The 18,001-nt window shown below is 48.0% G+C and overlaps 1 protein-coding gene across 1 annotated transcript; it reads right to left on the bottom strand.

The window, feature by feature from the left end:
• Nucleotides 1–3,376: 3,376 nt before the first annotated feature.
• LOC145482410 (uncharacterized protein F54H12.2-like) lies at nt 3,377–4,300 on the bottom strand. Its single transcript, XM_081461040.1, has one exon. The coding sequence runs from the start codon at nt 4,103–4,105 to the stop codon at nt 3,377–3,379; it is 729 nt and encodes a 242-aa protein (XP_081317166.1). The 5' UTR covers nt 4,106–4,300.
• Nucleotides 4,301–18,001: the final 13,701 nt, after the last annotated feature.

The following is an 18,001-nucleotide window of genomic DNA, read 5'->3' as shown; positions in this document are numbered from 1 at the left end:
ACACGGATCCCAAGACGATACTCGTGGCCACGCACAGTAAGGCCAGTCCGTTGAGAATGGCGTTACACAATTTGTGATGATAAAACATCTGTCTTCGACACCACCAATACTTGTGATAGAACGCATACAATCCGTCCAAACGTTTCAGTGAGTCCAACTCCACCACAGTGGTGAAAGGTTCATCCAATAGGCAGACCGAAGTGCGGATACTTTTTTTCATCGTCTAGGGCGCCGTTTTTTCTTGCGTCTCAACAGTCCTCGTACCCCTCGACCCACGCCAGCCGTGGCTGCACCAAGGGCAGCGGCCCTTCCAACTCGGATTCCTGTTCTCGCTGCGCGTTTACCAATTGCTTTGGCCAATGCCAAGGCAGCCCCTTTACTGACGGGAGCTAACGTGGACAAGGCACCTGTGATAGCACCACCCCACTGCTTTCTCCTTTTATTGCGAACAATACGACGTCTTCTCATGGCTGTTGTTCTCAGTTACGTACACTGGTCGAATTGCGTGTCACGGTAGGACGTTGTCCGTTTTTATAGGTGGTGGTGATCGTGTTGGTGGTCGTGATACCTGCAATGCGACGACCTGCGGCCGTTTGTTGTTGTTGTTGCAAAATCTCTTCCAGTTGTTGCTGCATCTCGGCTTGGTTGAGAGTACGGTCTCCTCGCCTTCTTCTACGACCCCCTCGAGAAGGAGGTGTGGAGTCGTCACCGCTACTACTTGAACCACCTCCACCTCCTCCGCCTCCACCTCCTCCGCCTCCACCTCCTCCGCCTCTACCTCCTCTGCCTCTGCCTCTACCTCTACCTCTTCCACGACCGCTACCACTGGCGCTACTTCGTCTACGACTCCCAGCATCACTGGACGACGTAGGCGTGTTTTGACGTGGGACACGTCTAGGTCGTTTCCCTCCTCGGGTGGCTCTGGCCAAAGGTGTAGCGTCTGTTATTGAACCGACACCAATTGTGACGTTGGAGCGCGAGGGTCCTGGGACGGCGCTACCGACACCCGCCGGAACGTTGGTCTGTGACGCACCCGCAGTGCCTACTCCGACTCGAGATACATTGGGTAGGGGTGGTGTCGCCAGTTCAGATCGCGGTGAAGGAACGGGAGTACTCGTTCGAAACCCGGACCCCAAAGGCGAATAATCTTCCAGAGCCGAGAGGTTGAACTCGTCAATGTCAAATGATGATAATGAGCTCATGATGTAAACTGATGACATCGTACGAATCCCTCGTCTTTTAATACGCGGCTGAGGACGCGTTGATCGTCCTGACTGGCTGGATGAAGATCCAATAGCATGTAGCCGTAAGGTCGATCGGTGACCTTTCGAAACGTGCCCAACACCTCCTGCCATTGCGTGGGAAACGATTGCAGAAGTAAATTTCGTATCCCCAATTGATCCCTAGGGTTCTTGAAGGCTGCGATGTAATGCGCGTTGCGTGAAATGGTCTTTGCGAATTTTCCGTTGGGGAATAGATCCTGACACAAGTAAATCACCGTGATGTTCCGATGATGCGAGTGTTTGGTGAAGAGATCCAACACGCGCTTGTCGTTGCCACCCTCGTCCATCAGATCGTCCAGGACCAACACGCCTCCTCCTCCAGGAAACCATCGGGGTAACTCGTCGCTGTCGGGTATGCCTTCGTGAAACTTGACCCCACCCTTCTTGAGCTTTTTGAAACCCTCTTGCCACGAACCGTAGCAGTAATGAATACTAGGGGGCGGTTCTCGGAACAAGTCGCCGTTCTCCAAGAGCAGTTTGGTGGTGAACACCGTCTTGCCGCAGCCGGACGGACCCGCTATCAACAAACTCGACGGAGTGTGAAATTGAAACGCTTTGCGTCGTTCCATGATCTCGAAGAAAATGGTCCAGGGTCTCTAGACGCTCGGTGTTTTATCGGAACAACTTGGACAAGGGGGTCTTGACGGCCGGGATGCGTTTCAAGAGACCCAAGAGGGTGACCTTACGATTGAAACAGACGGGTTTTTTCTTGGCACTACTCTTGATCTTGGCCATGGCCCTCATGGCAGCGGCTCTCTTTCCAGGTTTCTTGGCGAATTTACTCAAGTCTCCGAACTTGTCTTCGTACCAATGCCTCTTTTTCATTCTTCTTTTCCTATCTTCTTTCTCGGAAAGCTTCGACATGGCAGGGGCTGATCTCTTGCGTTTCCTACGCGTGGTCACAGTCGCAGGTAAGGCACCAGTGTCAAGTACACCCCTTGGAGCCATTGGAGCCGGTTGAAGAGCGACTCTTCTTCTTCTTGCGGGTCTGGGTTGTTTTTGTCGTACCATGTTGAAAGCACTGGGTTGAGGCGCTTTTTTACTAGGTTTTCCGTAGCGTTTTTCCAAATTGGCTATCACGTCGTCCAAATATCGATGCCCTCTAAACTGTAGATCCATGAAGTGTGTCTTGTATAATGAACCCTTTTTATTTTTCCGTCGCACCTTTTATGCACTCGCAAAGTGATAGCGTAATGACTTATTACCGTATCGAAGAACGTTCCAATAAGGGTAACACTTGTAATCTCTACTAGCATTCGTTTTAAGTCTGGCTCGGATACTCAGGTGGAAAAGGACGTATCGAAGCCAATCATCTTTTTCCCGGTCCAGTATGAATCGGACTCGACGGTAACTGTCACAATCCAAAATGCGTTCCATGACCTGTCGAAGAGGATCGTCCGAGGACAATTTCGTACTCTCTTCTCGACACAGTTCTAAGAATAGACTGAACCATCGGACTTCACTACGCAACATCCTTTTTCTCAAAATGAACCTCTTTTATTTCGAACAGCTTACTTTATAACAAATGACGCACTCCTCTAAAGGAACCGACCGTGTCCTGGTGACACGGGGTTTTACAAATCTTGCGCCAGGTCAACTCGTCCACGATCAAACGTTTCAACATCTGTCCTACTTTACGATCGTTCTCTACAAATTCGTTTTTCTTAAAACGATTCAAGAACGCGTTCATGTCTCGACCCTCGGCTCGGTCGATCAGGAACATCAAGGCGTAGTCGCCGCAACTCTGACTGAACAGGGACTGTAAACTCTTTCCGTTGTAAATATGGTACTTGAAATGACGGTCCAACCACGCTTGGAGAGGCTGGACGGTTCCGTACGCGTCCAACGGCAAGGCGTAACTGTCCAGGATCTCGCACTTGTCCTTGTCGGCCCACAAAGCGATCCAATGCACGCCCGGTTTGTCGTGAGGGTCCGTGTTCACGATGTAAGCGGTCGGTCCTTCTTGGGGGACTGTCCTGGGAAGGCGATCGCAGGGCACCGTCCCGTAAAAGACACAGCGTAGGGACGGATTCGTTCGTGCCAAATGATCCAATTGTAAATTATTCAGGGCTACTTTCTCCATTTTTCTTATCTCATTGATACACGTCGTAGGTGACGACCCTGTTCTCGTTGATCTCCAGCAAGTTCTCGAATTCGGCGTATAACAAGACTGTCAGGTTTTCTCCCGGGTTGGCTCCAAAATCGATCATCAGACGCAACTCGCCTGACTGCTTGGGGTTCAACACTGGACTGTCCAAACATCCGTTGGCTGTGTTGTCAAATACAAACAGGTTGCATCTCTTGCCGTGACCCCAGTCCACTTTTCGTACCATGTTTCCTTTTCCCCTACACAAAGCTCCCGAGGCTTGGAGGAATCTGTAGTAGCCTCTCTGATCTTTTTCGTCCCCATCGTGATCGAGCTCCAAGGTCTCGTAGGGGTATTCTTCACCTCTCACCAATTGTTTGATGGAAGACAGATTGAATCTTCCAAAATTGAACGGACTCTCCGTGATGGTTCCATTAAAGGCAGCTTGTTTCAACAACACCACGACTAACCGATTAGGCAGCTGATTGTGGAAAGGATTGTTGCACTCGAAATGACGATCGTCGCTGGGATGAGAATAGGTACGAATTTCACCTCTCACCGTGGGGTAAGTGACCACTCTTCCACTTTTCATGCTAGACATGACTTCTCGGTACACCGAGGGAGTCACTCTCACTTGAGACAGGAACAATCTCACATTCACGTCGGGTTCGGTCAGTCTCAGAGAAGTGGCACCACCCCATCGGATGGAAAACAGAGCTGGGTCATTGAAGTACATGTCGATCTGGATCTGAACGCCGGGTACCAGTAACTTGCTGAGATGAAACACTTCCAGGTAAGGTTTGAACCTCAAAGTCACTCTCTTTCCACCTAGGAACTGGACTCGCGCATCGACCAAGTTCTTGAGATCTTGAGGTAGCGCTTTGTAATCATTGTGAGACGGATTTAGCTTATTGGCAGTCAATTGATCACCATCTCCATCGTCGGGTACACCGAGACAATTGTACCACCCGTTGGGTGCCAGGATCGTTTCACCGTCGTCTCGGTCGTAGTTCAACAGCGCTTCTAGGTAGGCTTTGTAGTGGTAAGTATCAGTCTGAGGGCTGATCAGAGTCCCATTCAATCTCACGTTGATCTGTTTGAAGAGGGTGTTGGCAATATTGTTGGCGAGTCCAATGATATCAGCAGCCAGCAGATTCGAAGCGTCGCTTTTCTTGACACCCCATTCCACTTCAAAGAAACTCTCGTTCAAGTCGATAAAGTCTTCCTGAGGGTCGACTTGAAACGTCACAGGGTTTATGCCCGTATTGAACGGGTTGATTCTCACCACGCGTCGAGACGCCATGCTCAGATCCGTGGGAGGGACACTGAACATATTCAGGCGAGGGTTACGAACCCCCGCCGACCTGGCATGAGCCACCATGTCCGTCATCGTCGTCGTCTAGGTCGTCTTCGTTTCCTTCTCAGTGCGGACTGTACCCAACGATAGTTTGGACGTTTTGAGCGTGCGCGGAGGATCGAACCACCTTTATACGTGCGTACCCCTACAGGGATACGTCTCACGCGTCTCGAGTAGATGGGAATCATATTCCAAAGAGGTCTTTTCTCACTCTTTTGGACAACGCTCTCTGAAGCTCTTGCGTCGCTTTACGTTTCACGGCCCGTGTCGCTCCTCTCTTGATCCCTGCGAGTCCTCCTCTCCAATTGGGCTTTTTTCCTTTGCCACCCGCATTTAAACCTTTCAGACCCTCCATGGCCGTCTCGGTCAAAACGTCTCTTAGAATGGTAGGACCTCGTTTCTTGACGTCTTTCCACATGGGTCCGAATCCGTCTCCAGATTGCTTCATTTTATCGGGATGAAATCGTACTAGTGTTCCGCCGATCATGATTTCTTGAAGTGTAACGTCACGATCGTATTACCAGTTCCAAACGTCACCAATTTACCGGTTGTCTCAGCCACTTGCACCTGTATAATGTCGAGGAAGTCTTTGCGCACAGGAATATATTGAACGTGATAAGGTTCGAAATACTGAGTACCGGCCCCTTTTCGAATCAAGTTGACCTCTCTCAGTAAATCCGTGACTTGATTCCCCACCACGCTACTACCTCCCACGTCGGAGTACAAGAACAGGGAACGCCACGACTTCGAACGCCTTGTTCAGGTTGAGAAAACGCCAATCGCAATAGATGCTGAGTTTCAAAAAACTGTATCCCGATGATTCTGTTTCGATCACCCAAAAAGCAGGTAATCCATCCGAGTCGTGTAAGTCCCCGACGACGCCTATGTCTGGAATTTCATCTTTGAAGAATTCGATCTGCAAGTTAGGTCCCAGTTCGTACGAACTTCCCTTCTTAATGATCCACCCCATTTTCGTAGCCAGGTCGACATTGATGCGTAATGCAGGTATGTCTGTGATGGGTCGAATCATGTCTTCGTTGTGTGTGACCAATTCATCGCCTTCCCACCTGAATTCTATGTAGGTTCTTTTACCATCAGACGTGACATATTTGGAGCCTAATTTGGGTCCATAGTTAGCGAAGATGCGTCGTCTCTGGAAATAGGCAATCATGGATTTCATGAATCCAACGCCATCCACGTTGTAGAACACCTCTTTGAGATCCTCCGTATCAAAGTTGGCGGCTCCCAGATCATGTCCACTACCGAATAGGCGTCGCCATACGTAACGGGCCAAGGTGACTTTTTTATCGTGAGGATCTTTCTCCGTCAAGGAAGGAAGCGCCACTTGAGCATCCGGCATGGTGATGCTACTCAACCCCACTATCCATCCTTCTCCCTCAAGACGTATGGGATTAGGCAACCGGATCTTGAAATTGTTCGACGTGTTTTTCGGAAACTCACCCTTACTGCTGTGACTGGGTAAGGTGACGTAAAAATCTTTCATCCTTTCTTGAAATGCAACGTGATCGTGGTCACACCAGACGCAAAGTCCACCAGTTTTCCGTCGTCCTCAGATAATTGCACCTCGACAATGTCCAAGACTGATGTGCGCACCGGTAGATATAGGATGTGTCTCGGTTGAAAGTCGACGACGCTCTGATCGTAATGAACTTGTTTCAACAGATCCGTGACTTGATTTCCCGTCACCATACTCTGTCCTACATTCGAATACACGAACAAGGAACGACGGTTCCGACAGAACGCCTCTTCGTAACTACGATCCAGGTTCGTGAACACCCAATTGATGAAACAACTCAAATGTAACGCTCTCGAGTCGATCTTGTAAAAAATCTCGTCCCCATTATTCGTGGCCACGATCAAGTCCGTGGCATTGGGTACTACCTCGGTGGGAAATTCTTTTCTCAAGTTGGGCCCCATGACGTAACCCGGTTGTCCGTTTTGCAACGTTCCCTGCTTGATCCATTTCATCTTCTTGGCCAATTCCATGCCGATGGACAGTTGTGGATACCTAGCATTATCATTGATCTTGAGAGTGGTGCACGTTCTCGAGTTGTCTATGACGCATTGTCCCTTCTCAGCCCGACGCATGACCGTGTACAGCAGTTCAGTGGGATCGTTGGCGTTGCTCTTTTTCTTGAACATTTGCAGGCCGTGCACCGTTTGATCCCTCAAACCCATCATGTATCGATCTCGTATAATGTTCATGAGCTCCGTACCGTTACTAGGTGTGAAGTCCAAATCACCTTCTTTAATCTGGATCGTTTGTTCTGTGTAGAGGTTGTGTCGAGGATTTAACAACACCAACCACCAGAATTGAAACAGAATATTATCTTGATAGTCCATCTTACGCACCGCAGACGGAAACGAGAGGTCGCTGACACCCACTTTCCATCCCGATTCTCTCAACTGCAACGGGTTGGGCAGACGGTTCTTGAAACTGTTGGCCTTGTTGTCCGGAAACTCGTTCGTACTGGCATTGCTCATCAACTGCACGTAAAGTTCACTGGGAGGCTCCACCATCCTTAAAGTGTAAGGTCACCGAGGTCACACCCGAGGTAAAATCCACCAGTTTTCCATCGTTCTCAGCCAATTGCACCTCCAAAATATCCATCACGTTGCTGCGCACGGGTTTATATTGGATGTGAGCGGGTTCGAAGTTGACCTTGTCAGGGTCGTGAGGGACTTCTCTCAAGAGATCCGTCACGCGATTCCCCGTGATCGTGCCGCGCCCCACATTCGAATACAAGTACATGGGCGGACGAATACTATGACTGACTTTGACGTCACCCCCATAGTGTTGATCGTAGATCTCGTCCAGATAGTCGATGCGCCAATTGCAATAGGGACTGAGCTGTAAGGACCCATCGTTCGTGATGTTCCAAAAATTCGTGGATTGCACGTTGCTTTGATCCTTCCAATCGAGTTTGAAAGCGGGCACCACATCGTCCTTGAAGAGTTTAATCACGTGATAACTCAATCTGTAATCGGCAAGTCCAGTCCTTTCAACCCACTTCATCTTCTTCACCAATTCAGGACCAAACCATATTTTGGGACGCAATAGTACCGTGTCACCAGGAGCTTCATTGAGGAAGGTATCGCTGTTGTCGATGATCAAAGAGTCCCCTTCCCAACGAAACACTGCGTAGTACTTCTTCCCGTCGGGAGTACGTAGAGTTTCTTTTTCGTTTTCAAGGAAGTGCGTCAGACGGTCTTGGTAACGACCCACCAAGTATCGTATGAGCGATTTCCCACTCTTGACGATGACTCGGTCATTGTGAAGATCTGACCCCCTGACGGTAAAAGTGTTACGGAAGGGTCGTGGAAACCACCTACCATCGGAACTCTGTGTTTGTGTTTCCATACTCCATTTAAATTCCAACAGTTTGTCGTCGTCTTCGAAGAGGTGGGGTCGGTGAGGCAGTTGTGGGTAACGTCGAGGGGGTGGAGGCGGATAAGAAACACTACTCAAACCCACTTTCCATTCCTTGTCGGACTCGAACAGGAGCGGGTTCGGTAGACGGTTCTTGAAACTGTTGGCCTTGTTGTCCGGAAACTCGTTCGTGCTGGCATTGCTCATCAGCTGCACGTAAAACTCTCTCATTGTTTCGTCTTGGGCTTTTGTGTCACGTACAAGCCTTTCTTATCCACCCAACTGTCGTACTTGACTGGCCAACCTTTCCAGCGTACCAAGACTTTATCCCCTTTTCGTTTGACGATCTTGTCGATGCGGAACAAATCGTCGTCTTTCACGTTCACCTTTTGCAAATCCTGCGCGTAAAACGTGCCCTCGACCGCCGTGCCGTCCCATTCTTCCACCTTGTACGTGGTGACCTTACCCGGACGCACCCTACGTATCACAAACACCTCCTCGGTCCAACCTGGTAAATACCCTTTCTTGAACTGTCGGAACTTCTTGTTCAATCTCACACGATCCCCGACGTTGAGTGGAGGTCGGCTCGATTTTTTCCCTTTTTTCTTTTTTCCGTAAAGAGTCTCCCACACGTCATCGCTATTGGCTAAAGTCACTTGATTGGGAGCCATCTTGATACTGCGATGATACGATCGATTGTACCCTTGGACCAACTCTTGTAACACGGGTACAAACTTCAACGTATTCTTCACGGTGAAGTACCGGTACAAACGTTCTTTCAAGGTCCGATTGAACCGTTCCACCACGCTGGCTTTCGTATCGCCCCGAGTCGAAAAATGATGAATGCCTTTCTGCTTCATCAAATCCTGAAACGTCTTGTTGTAGAATTCCTTCCCGTCGTCCGTCTGAAGATTGAGGGGTTTTCTACCTCCTTTCAAGATCTTAGCCATGCCCTCCGTCACCACTTTACCCGTCTTGCTCTTCAAGGGTTGGACCCAGGCGTGCTTGGAAAACACGTCAACCACCGTCAAGAGATAACGATACCCTCGATTGTACCTTGCTATGTTGCTCACCTCGATCAGGTCCGCCGTCCACTGCTCGTCGATGCCGAACACCACCACAGGGGCCGTGGGAAACCGACGACGTCGGGGTTTGTGTAGCGTGTACCCCAAATCACGTTGCAGGACCTCTCTTGCACGTGGTACCGAGATCTTATTGGCCTTAGCGAATCGCGTCAGACCACCCAGACTACCGGGTCTTGAGGGATCCCTATACCGTCCCAGTAAAGTCCCAGTCGAAAGCGGCTTCTTATTTTGACCTTTCTTCATAATCGCCAAAGTTTGTACACGCACTGTCTCCACAACTCGAAACGCTGCTCTCGTACCTCGAGATACTTCTTAAATGAATCTGGCTGACGTTTCAACCACAAGATATAAGCGACAAAACGCATCACGTTAGGTTCGACGTCGGTATAGTCAAACACGTCCAGGGGCGAATCACTGACATCGCAGGGGATGGGTTCACGACCGTATCGCGCATAGACTCTAGTGCACTTGGAACACAAGGTCGTCCAACTCCATCGATCGGCCATGGTCGCACACACTCTCGATATCAACCAACTCAAGGCTTGAGACATGGTTCAAAATGATTCAATCCAATTTTATTTCAACTTTCTTATAGGTACAAAAACGTCGTGCCTGATTGGTTCTTACGAAAAACAACACCTCTGATTGGCTAAACGAAAAAGAAGGCGAGAAAAAAAAGACTAGTCTGAAAAGTAATCCTCGTGTACCGTGTTCTTAAGATCTCGTCCCTAGTCATCATCACAGTCTTCCTCGTAGGTATCCATGGCATAATATTTACAATTTCTCATACCACATGCCCCTTTACCGGGTCTCCACTTCAGGGCTTCAGCCTCGTTCCCCTTCACATAGAATGCTTGTCGCATACTCTCCTTACACTCACTACACAGGTCATCCCGATCAGCTTCAATGGCACTAAAGAAAAACCGATCCTTCCACAGATTACGCTGATGCATGAGATCGTAGATCAACTCTTCCAACTTCAGACACGTTTCCCTGTAATCTCCCTTTCTGAAAGTCAGTAACTCTGCCACCCTGGGACTCTCGTCGGACTCCAACACCCGTCGTGATAGGTCTCGTGCGAACCGCAAGGGTTCAAACAGATCACGGATGGTATCTGCCATCACGAACGTGAGGTTATTCGTGGCGATCAAACAGACACTCTCTGCGTCCAGGGCGGGCTCACGACAATAAGCGAATTTGAATTGACCGCTACCACTTCTGTACATCACGCGACACCACTCACCACAGAAAAGGTAAACATTTTCGTTCTTCTTCATCATCTCCAAAATCGTACCACCCCAGTCAGGACGACGTCTCATCAAGAGCTGAAAAGACCACAGACTATCGGGTATTTGACCTAACGGTTCGAAGAGATTGTCAAAAATGTACAGGTCCACTCTGACATCCTTAATGGCATCGAGATCTGTTAACGTGTGTACCTTCTGACCCACGCTCTGCTCCACGAGGTCCCGAATCTGGTTCGAGTTGCTATAGTAATTCATCTTGACACCCTCAGATAAACTCGTTAAACTTCTTTCCTTCTCGATCCGCACGCTTCGTGATCTCCAAACCCGACAAATGAGGGTAGCAACCACGCACACCCCAGTCAATCAAGTGCCTCTGGAGCCTATAGTACAAAGGAGAGACAAGACGTAATTCCAATTCAATTATCCTAACATGTAACGGTCTTTCGCCTTCTTTTTCGACTGAATCCAAAACGTCAGAAGCTCGATTAATCTGTTCTCTCAGATCTTCAAGGATCTCTTTCACGTCTCTCTCATCCAAAATCCTAGGATTCATCACCGCGTCAAGAGAATGATTTCACCGCGGTATGCGTGCTCCTTTTATACCCCGCGCGTCACCTCCACATTCACTCAGTACGCGTACTTTCACTGATCACGCGTACCTTTTTAAAACCAATCGAAATGAAGACAATCACATGACACGACTCTGATTGGATATCCAAAATTGCCTATAAAGTAGAACCGCGTATTCCGTCACGAGTCATTTTTTAAAAGCAGTCCGCATGGATTCACACGTCGAACCCGTCAGGAAAAAGAAAAAATCGTCCAAAAAGAAACTGGAACTGCTCATGCCTAAGAGATTGGAAGGTGAAGGTAAATTACAATCCACCTTAGATAGATGGTTATTCAAAAACACTCGTGCCAGACTACGTTTCAAAGAACGCGTCCTACTCAAAGAGATCACCCCAGACTCCGTCAGTTGGACCACCGTCCCTCTCAAAGGCTTCTCTGAACCTTGGAGCACCTTTTCAATCCAACGTCAAGAAGTCAAACGCGACATGAAAAGTAACCATCGACGTCGAAGACTAAGACTGACTCAAAAAAACGTGCGAAAAACCAGACACATCCTAGAAACCATGCTACGCGAAAACACCTTGATGGGATACTAACGCGTTCTCTAACTTATTCATACAGACCCTAAAAATCTACCTGCCATTCAAGGGGGATGCATGACCGTGATCAGTGAATCCCCTCCTAGAACCATGCAAGTCCTTGAACCGATAGGACTCGATAGGTTCAGGAAAGACAGCCTCATAGAAGTGTCACCTGAAGTGGATCACAGAGGAGAATCAACCGAAGTACAAGTGTTGGAGGAATTCAACCCAGATCAGTTCCTGAACCAACTGAACCCCCAAGTTCACATCTGCCCGCGTTGTATGATACCCATGAAATACGGGAGTGTGAAAACCAAAGAAGGGGGTATCTGGTTTGAGTATTACCGATGTCCCTCTGAACGATTCTACACCAAGTGTTATGTGACCTGCGGTGTTAATGAAGGCGTGAGTGCGTACCTGAGACGCGTCGCCGAACAGACCCACCCCTGCTACAGGAACATCGAGCCAGCCCGTTTCCGATGTCTGTGCAACAAGTCCCTGATCTTAGCCACCTCACACTCCCAGGCCAACCCGGACAGGCTCTATCTCAAGTGTCCCAAGCGCACCTGCAAGTTCTTTCAATGGATCGACGAATACCCCCGTGGAATAGCCCAAGACCTACTGATTAATAACCCAAACTAAGAAAAAGAGACACAGTTTTTAAACACTCCGTTTTTTTTATTTTACACATTAGGTAACCTATCGTTTGCATCGATCATGAGCCTCATTGTATTCTGGTCCAACTTATTGAAAACTTCATAATAAAAGTTTATGACATTCATGTATCGCCTCGCAGTCTTCTTTTGTTTCTTTGTCCACGTGGACTGAAACGGTTCGAAACCGTAGCACAACATAAGACGGTGAAACGTGATCCGGTCCACAGGCGGCTTCACTGTCTGGTTCCAAACAAGGTTCTTGCGAATGGCAAGGATGGCATTAAACAAAGTTCTGCCAAACACTTTCTCAACAATGCGGTATTGGCGTCTGCTGCGTGTCCAGTTCTCACGCTGTTCGTCAAAGAATAACAGGACCTGGTGCAACATCACCTCGAGCTGACTCGAGTCTTTAAAACGGATAACCCAACGACGGCCCGACAGCAAATCTCGTATAGGGAAATCCATCGCTTCGTAAAACCTGGTCCAACCTTCGTCCATCGTATCAATGGCCTCCACGTAGGTCACGTCAGGTTTTCTAGGCACATGGTTTTGCAGCCCAATCTCTCTCAATGCCATGATAACGCTCAATACAATGACTTAGAGTGAAGAGCGGACGAGGCCGATACGCTTTATGCAAGTCAACAACCAATCACAGCTCGAGTAGAAGTCACGTGGTCCTAATAGACCCGGGGGATAGGGGGGTATCCCCCCTCCACGCCCCACGGTCGTAGACTGGACACTATCCTACCGCGCGTATAAAAACGAGCGAGTCGGACCGTGCACTTTCACTCTGAGTCATTCAATGAGCGCCCATTATAGAAGACTTTGGACACTAACATTGCTGTGGATTCTCAACGTCCCAAGTGAGTATGGAAGCGTTAGAGCGTTGTAATACCGAGTTAAACACCTTGAGAAAGCGAGTGCGAGAGTGGATGAAGGATGAAGAAGAGACCCCTTTGTACATGGACCTAGAAAACCTTTTAGGTTTCATAGGAGTGGCTCTGGACGCCATAGATCTCTTGTTCCTTGAAGAGAGGTTGGGGGTCGCTGACGAGGACGACATAAATGATCTAGTGATTCATGTAGACTTTGCACGAAACGTATACCAACAATTATTATGAATTTTCAGACATGGAACACGACCGTTGTTACGTATGCAAACAAAAAAGGCCATGCTGCCGCAAACCGCTCCTCGAATTGGGTAGAAATGGGACCCACGACAAATCCATAAAACCCGTCAATGGAGAGCTTAGAGAAGCCTGGGGACTAGGATGCGTATGGAAAACATGTTGTGGCGCCATCTATGGTATGCACATCAACATGGATACCAACCGTTACGAACCCGTCTTCCTGGGAAACCACTATGCTGAGGCCCTGTCACGTGTCAATCATGTTAAATCGTTCTTGTAAATAAGGGCGCAGGTCAATAGGATCATGCACACGTCCCAACTCTGTAAAAATTAAGTCGTGTCCAAATAAAAAATGTTGTTGTTCTATTTTTTCAGACTCATGTCATTCGCTAACCCCAAGTGTCTATGGTGTAAGGAAGGATTCACACCCAATCACAGTATCAACGACTACTTCGTGAGCATTTGTTGCCAACAATTCTATCACGGAACCTGTAGAGCCCTCCACGCAGATAAAACCTCCCAAACACACTGTCCTCATTGCAAAACCGCAAATTTCGGCGAACCTCACCATGACAGCCCCAAAACCAAGTCCTAAAGAGGTAAGCGATGGTCTAACGGTTAAAAAATAATTGAGTTAGGGGTCTTAAAAATTTTTTTATTTTTTTCACATAGAGACCCCTGGCATGTAAAATCCATTTGGACGAACCCTACCCAGACGAAGATGTCATGCTCCTCTTCCTAGCACAACATTTTCCCTACCCATGGTACATGAGAAAAGACCTCTCCGACATATGGCCCTTCGGACGCGTGTTCGAATCCTCATCAGGCATTCACGGAGAATTTCTCACCCCACAGACCATGATGTTATCACTCGTGCACCTGGGAACCCATGACGAGCAAGCCCTCGGAATGATGAAAAATATAACACAACAAACCATGTACCTTCTCTCGTTAAATGATCTTTATTAAAAATGTTTTTTTCACTCTATGGGTGGTCGTGGTGCAATTTCTTTGATAAATGCTTGGTAGGCTAACTCTTCTCTATCTTCACTATCGCTCCTCCACGCATTCCATCCGGCCTCAAATCCATCCGGCATCTTCTCCAAACGCACAGGGTCTTCAAACGATCTGGACTCGTCCGCAAGCATCTTATCAGACACAGTTTTTCGGAACCTCATCACCTCATCCGCCAGCTTCGATACTTCTTTCTGCAGGATGACATCCATGGCGTGAGAAACAGCGTTCTTCATTATCCTTCCATGAATACCATCCTTAATTACATCCAACACTCTCGCTGCAAAGTCTTCTCTCGATTCGTCGTCTATTCGTGGTAACTCATCCTCAGGAACACTCTCAATCTTCACCGTGGTCTTGATATTCTCTGAAGCCATTCTTCTTGTCGATCTCAAAAACAACAATGACAAACTCACCCACTCAACACCCTTTTATTTTCCACCTACGAACCTCGATTTCAGGCATTGGCTAGCGCCTTATGCACGTGACAACCTCGATTTCATGTTGTCCCTTATCTGCGCATGCGCGAACTGTGACGTCACGGCAGCCATGTTTTGATACTCGGGCGCCATCTTGGATTTTCAAATTTAAAAGAATGTATGGAAAAAAGTAGGTCACGTGGTACAATCCCTGCACGCTGATTGGTTACCGCCCCTATTAACGTCCTTTACTACTTACAGCAAAACTTTTTGAGCCTCATTTTTGAGCTTCTGGGCCGAAGCATAGCCCTACTTCACTTTAAGTCTGAAAGACTAGCCGAGACCGCCTTACGCGCATCGTGATTTTGGGCTACTTCGACTCGATTTCCCGGAACTTGGGAGATAATTCCCAGTCCCGGCCACTCTAAACTAATTCCTGATGGCCTTGGTTTTCAGTGAAATGGACACAGCCAAACTTTTTGAACGTTCACTTTCGAGCTTCAGGGCCGAAATATAGCCCCACTTCACTTTAAGACTGTAAGAGTAGCCGGCACCGCCTTACGCGCCTGGTAATTTTGTCGAACTTCGGCTTGATTTCCTGGGACTTGGGAGATATTTTCCAGTCTCGCAAGCTCTAAACTAACTCCTGAATGCCTTGGTTTTTAGTGAAATGGACACAGGTAAAAGGGGCGCACGCTAGGTTTCCAGGTTGTAGGCCGAAATATAGCCCCACTTTATTTTAAGACCGAAAGTGTACACGAAACCGCCTTAAGCGCATCGAAATTTTTAGCCACTATGGCTCGATCTGCCAAAACTTGGGGGATATTTTCCAGTCCCGGGGACTCTACCCTAACTCTTGATGGCCTTAGTTTGCAGTAAAATGGTCACAGGTAACAGGAGCGCACGCTCGGTGTCGAGCTTCTAGGCCGAAATGTAGCCCCAGTTCATTTTAAGACTGAAAGAGTAAACGAAACTGCCGCACGCTTATCGTAATTTTAAGAAAGTATGGCTCAATTTGCCGAAACTTGGAGGATAGCTTCCAGTCTCGAGGATTCTAAACTATCTCCTGATGGACTTAGTTCTTAGTGAAATGGACACAGGTAAAAGGAGAGCATGCTCGGTGTCGAGCTTGTAGAACCGAAATATAGCCCCACTTCTTTTTCGGAGTAAACGAGTAGCCGAGACCGCCTTACGCGAATGGTGATTTTGAGCATCTTTGGCTCGATTTGCCGGAATTCGGGGAATATTTTCCAGTCCCGAGGACTCTATGCTAACTCCTGATGAAGTTAGTTTTCAGTGATATGTACACAGGCAAAAGGAGCGCACGCTCGGTGTTGAGCTTGTCGGCCGAAATATAGCCCCACTTCATTTTAAGACTGAAAGAGTAGCCGAGACCGCCTTACGCGCATCGTGATTTTGAGCAACTTTGGCTCGATCTGCCAGAATTTGGGAAATATTTTCCAGTCCCAAGGACTCTAAACTAACTCCTGATGGACTAAGATGTCAGTGGAATGGACACAGGTAAAATTAGCGCACGCCCGGTCTCGAGCTTCTAGGTCGAAATATAGCGTCCCTTAATATTAAGACTGAAAGAGTAGCCGAGACCGCCTTACGCGCATCGTGATTTTGGGCCACTTTTGCTCGATTTCCCGCAAGTTGGCGAATAATTTAAAGTCCCGGGGACTTTAAACTAACTCCCGATGACCTTGGTTTGTAGTTTAATGAACACAGCAAAACATTCTGAACGCTCACCTTCGAGCTTAAGGGCCGAAATATAGCCCTACTTACATTTGAGACTGAAAGAATAGCCGAGAGCCCGTTACCCGCATCGTAATTTTCATCAACTTCGGCGCATTTCCTGGAACTTGGAGAAAATTTTCCAGTCCCGGGGACTCTATACTAACGCCTGATGGCCTTGGTTTGCAGTGAAATGGACACAGCAAAACTTTTTGAACACTCACTTTCGAGCTTGTGGGCCTAAATATAGCCACACTTCACTTTAAGACTGAAACAGTAGCCGAGACTGCGTTACGAGCATCGTGATTTTGATCAACTTCTGCTCGCTTTCCTGGAACTTGGAGAATATTTTGCAGTCCCGGGGACTCTAAACTAACTCCTGATGACCATGGTTTGCAGTGAAATTCACACAGCACAAGTTTTTCAACGCACACTTTCGAGCTTCTTGGCCGAAATATAGTCCCACATCATTTACGACTTAAAGAGTAGCCGAGACCGGCGTACGCGCATCGTGATTTTGACCAACTTCGGGTCGATATTCCGGAACTTTGGGGATATTTTCCAGTCCCAGGGACTCTAAACTAACTCTTGATGGCCTTGGTTTGCAGTGAAATGGAGACAGCAAAACTTTTTCAACGCTCACCTTCAAGCTTCTGGGCCGAAATATAGTCCACCTTACTTTAATACTGAAAAAGTAGCCAAGACCGCCTTACGCGCATCGTGATTTTGACAAACTTCGGGTGGATTTCCCGGAACTTAAGGGATATTTTCCATTCCTTTGGACGGTAAACTAGGTGCCGATGGCCTTGTTTTGCAGTGAAATGGACACAGCAAAGCTTTTTGAACGCTCTCTCTCGAGGTTGTGGGCCGAAATATAGCGATACTTCACTTTAAGACTCAAACAGTAGCCGAGACCGCATTTCGGGCATCGTGATTTTGATCAATTTCGGCTCGATTCCCCGGAACTTGCAAAATATTTTCCAGTCCCGCGGACTTTAAACTAACTCGTGCTGGTCTTGGTTTGCAGTGAAAGGGAAACAGAAAAAGTTTTTGGACGCATACTTTCGAGCTTCTGGACCGAAATAGAACCCCACTTCACTTGAAGACTGAAAGAGTAGCCGAGACCGCCCTACGTGCATCGTGATTTTGAGCAACTTCGGCTCGATTTGGCGGAACTAAGGGGATATATTCCAGTTCTGAGGACTCTAAACTAATTCCTGACGGCCTTGGTTTGCAGTAAAATGGACCCAGCAAAACTTTTTGAACGCTCAATTTCGAGCTTCTGGGCCAAAATATAGCCCCCCATTACTTTAACACTGAAAGAGTAGCCGAGACCGCCTTATGCGCATCGTGATTTTCACCAACTTCAGCTCGATTTACCGCAACTTGAGGAATATTTCCAGTCCCAGGGACGCTAAACTAACTCGTGATGGCCTTGGTTTTTA

The sequence above is a fragment of the Orbicella franksi genome, chromosome 1, assembly GCF_964199315.1.
Source record: "Orbicella franksi chromosome 1, jaOrbFran1.1, whole genome shotgun sequence".
In the NCBI taxonomy this organism is placed as follows: domain Eukaryota; kingdom Metazoa; phylum Cnidaria; class Anthozoa; order Scleractinia; family Merulinidae; genus Orbicella; species Orbicella franksi.
This window is presented reverse-complemented; position numbering and strand designations above follow the sequence as displayed.

Coding starts and splice junctions, on each gene's coding strand:
- LOC145482410 (XM_081461040.1), bottom strand. CDS start 4,105: ATGTACTTCAATGACCCAGCTCTGTTTTCCATCCGATGGGGTGGTGCC.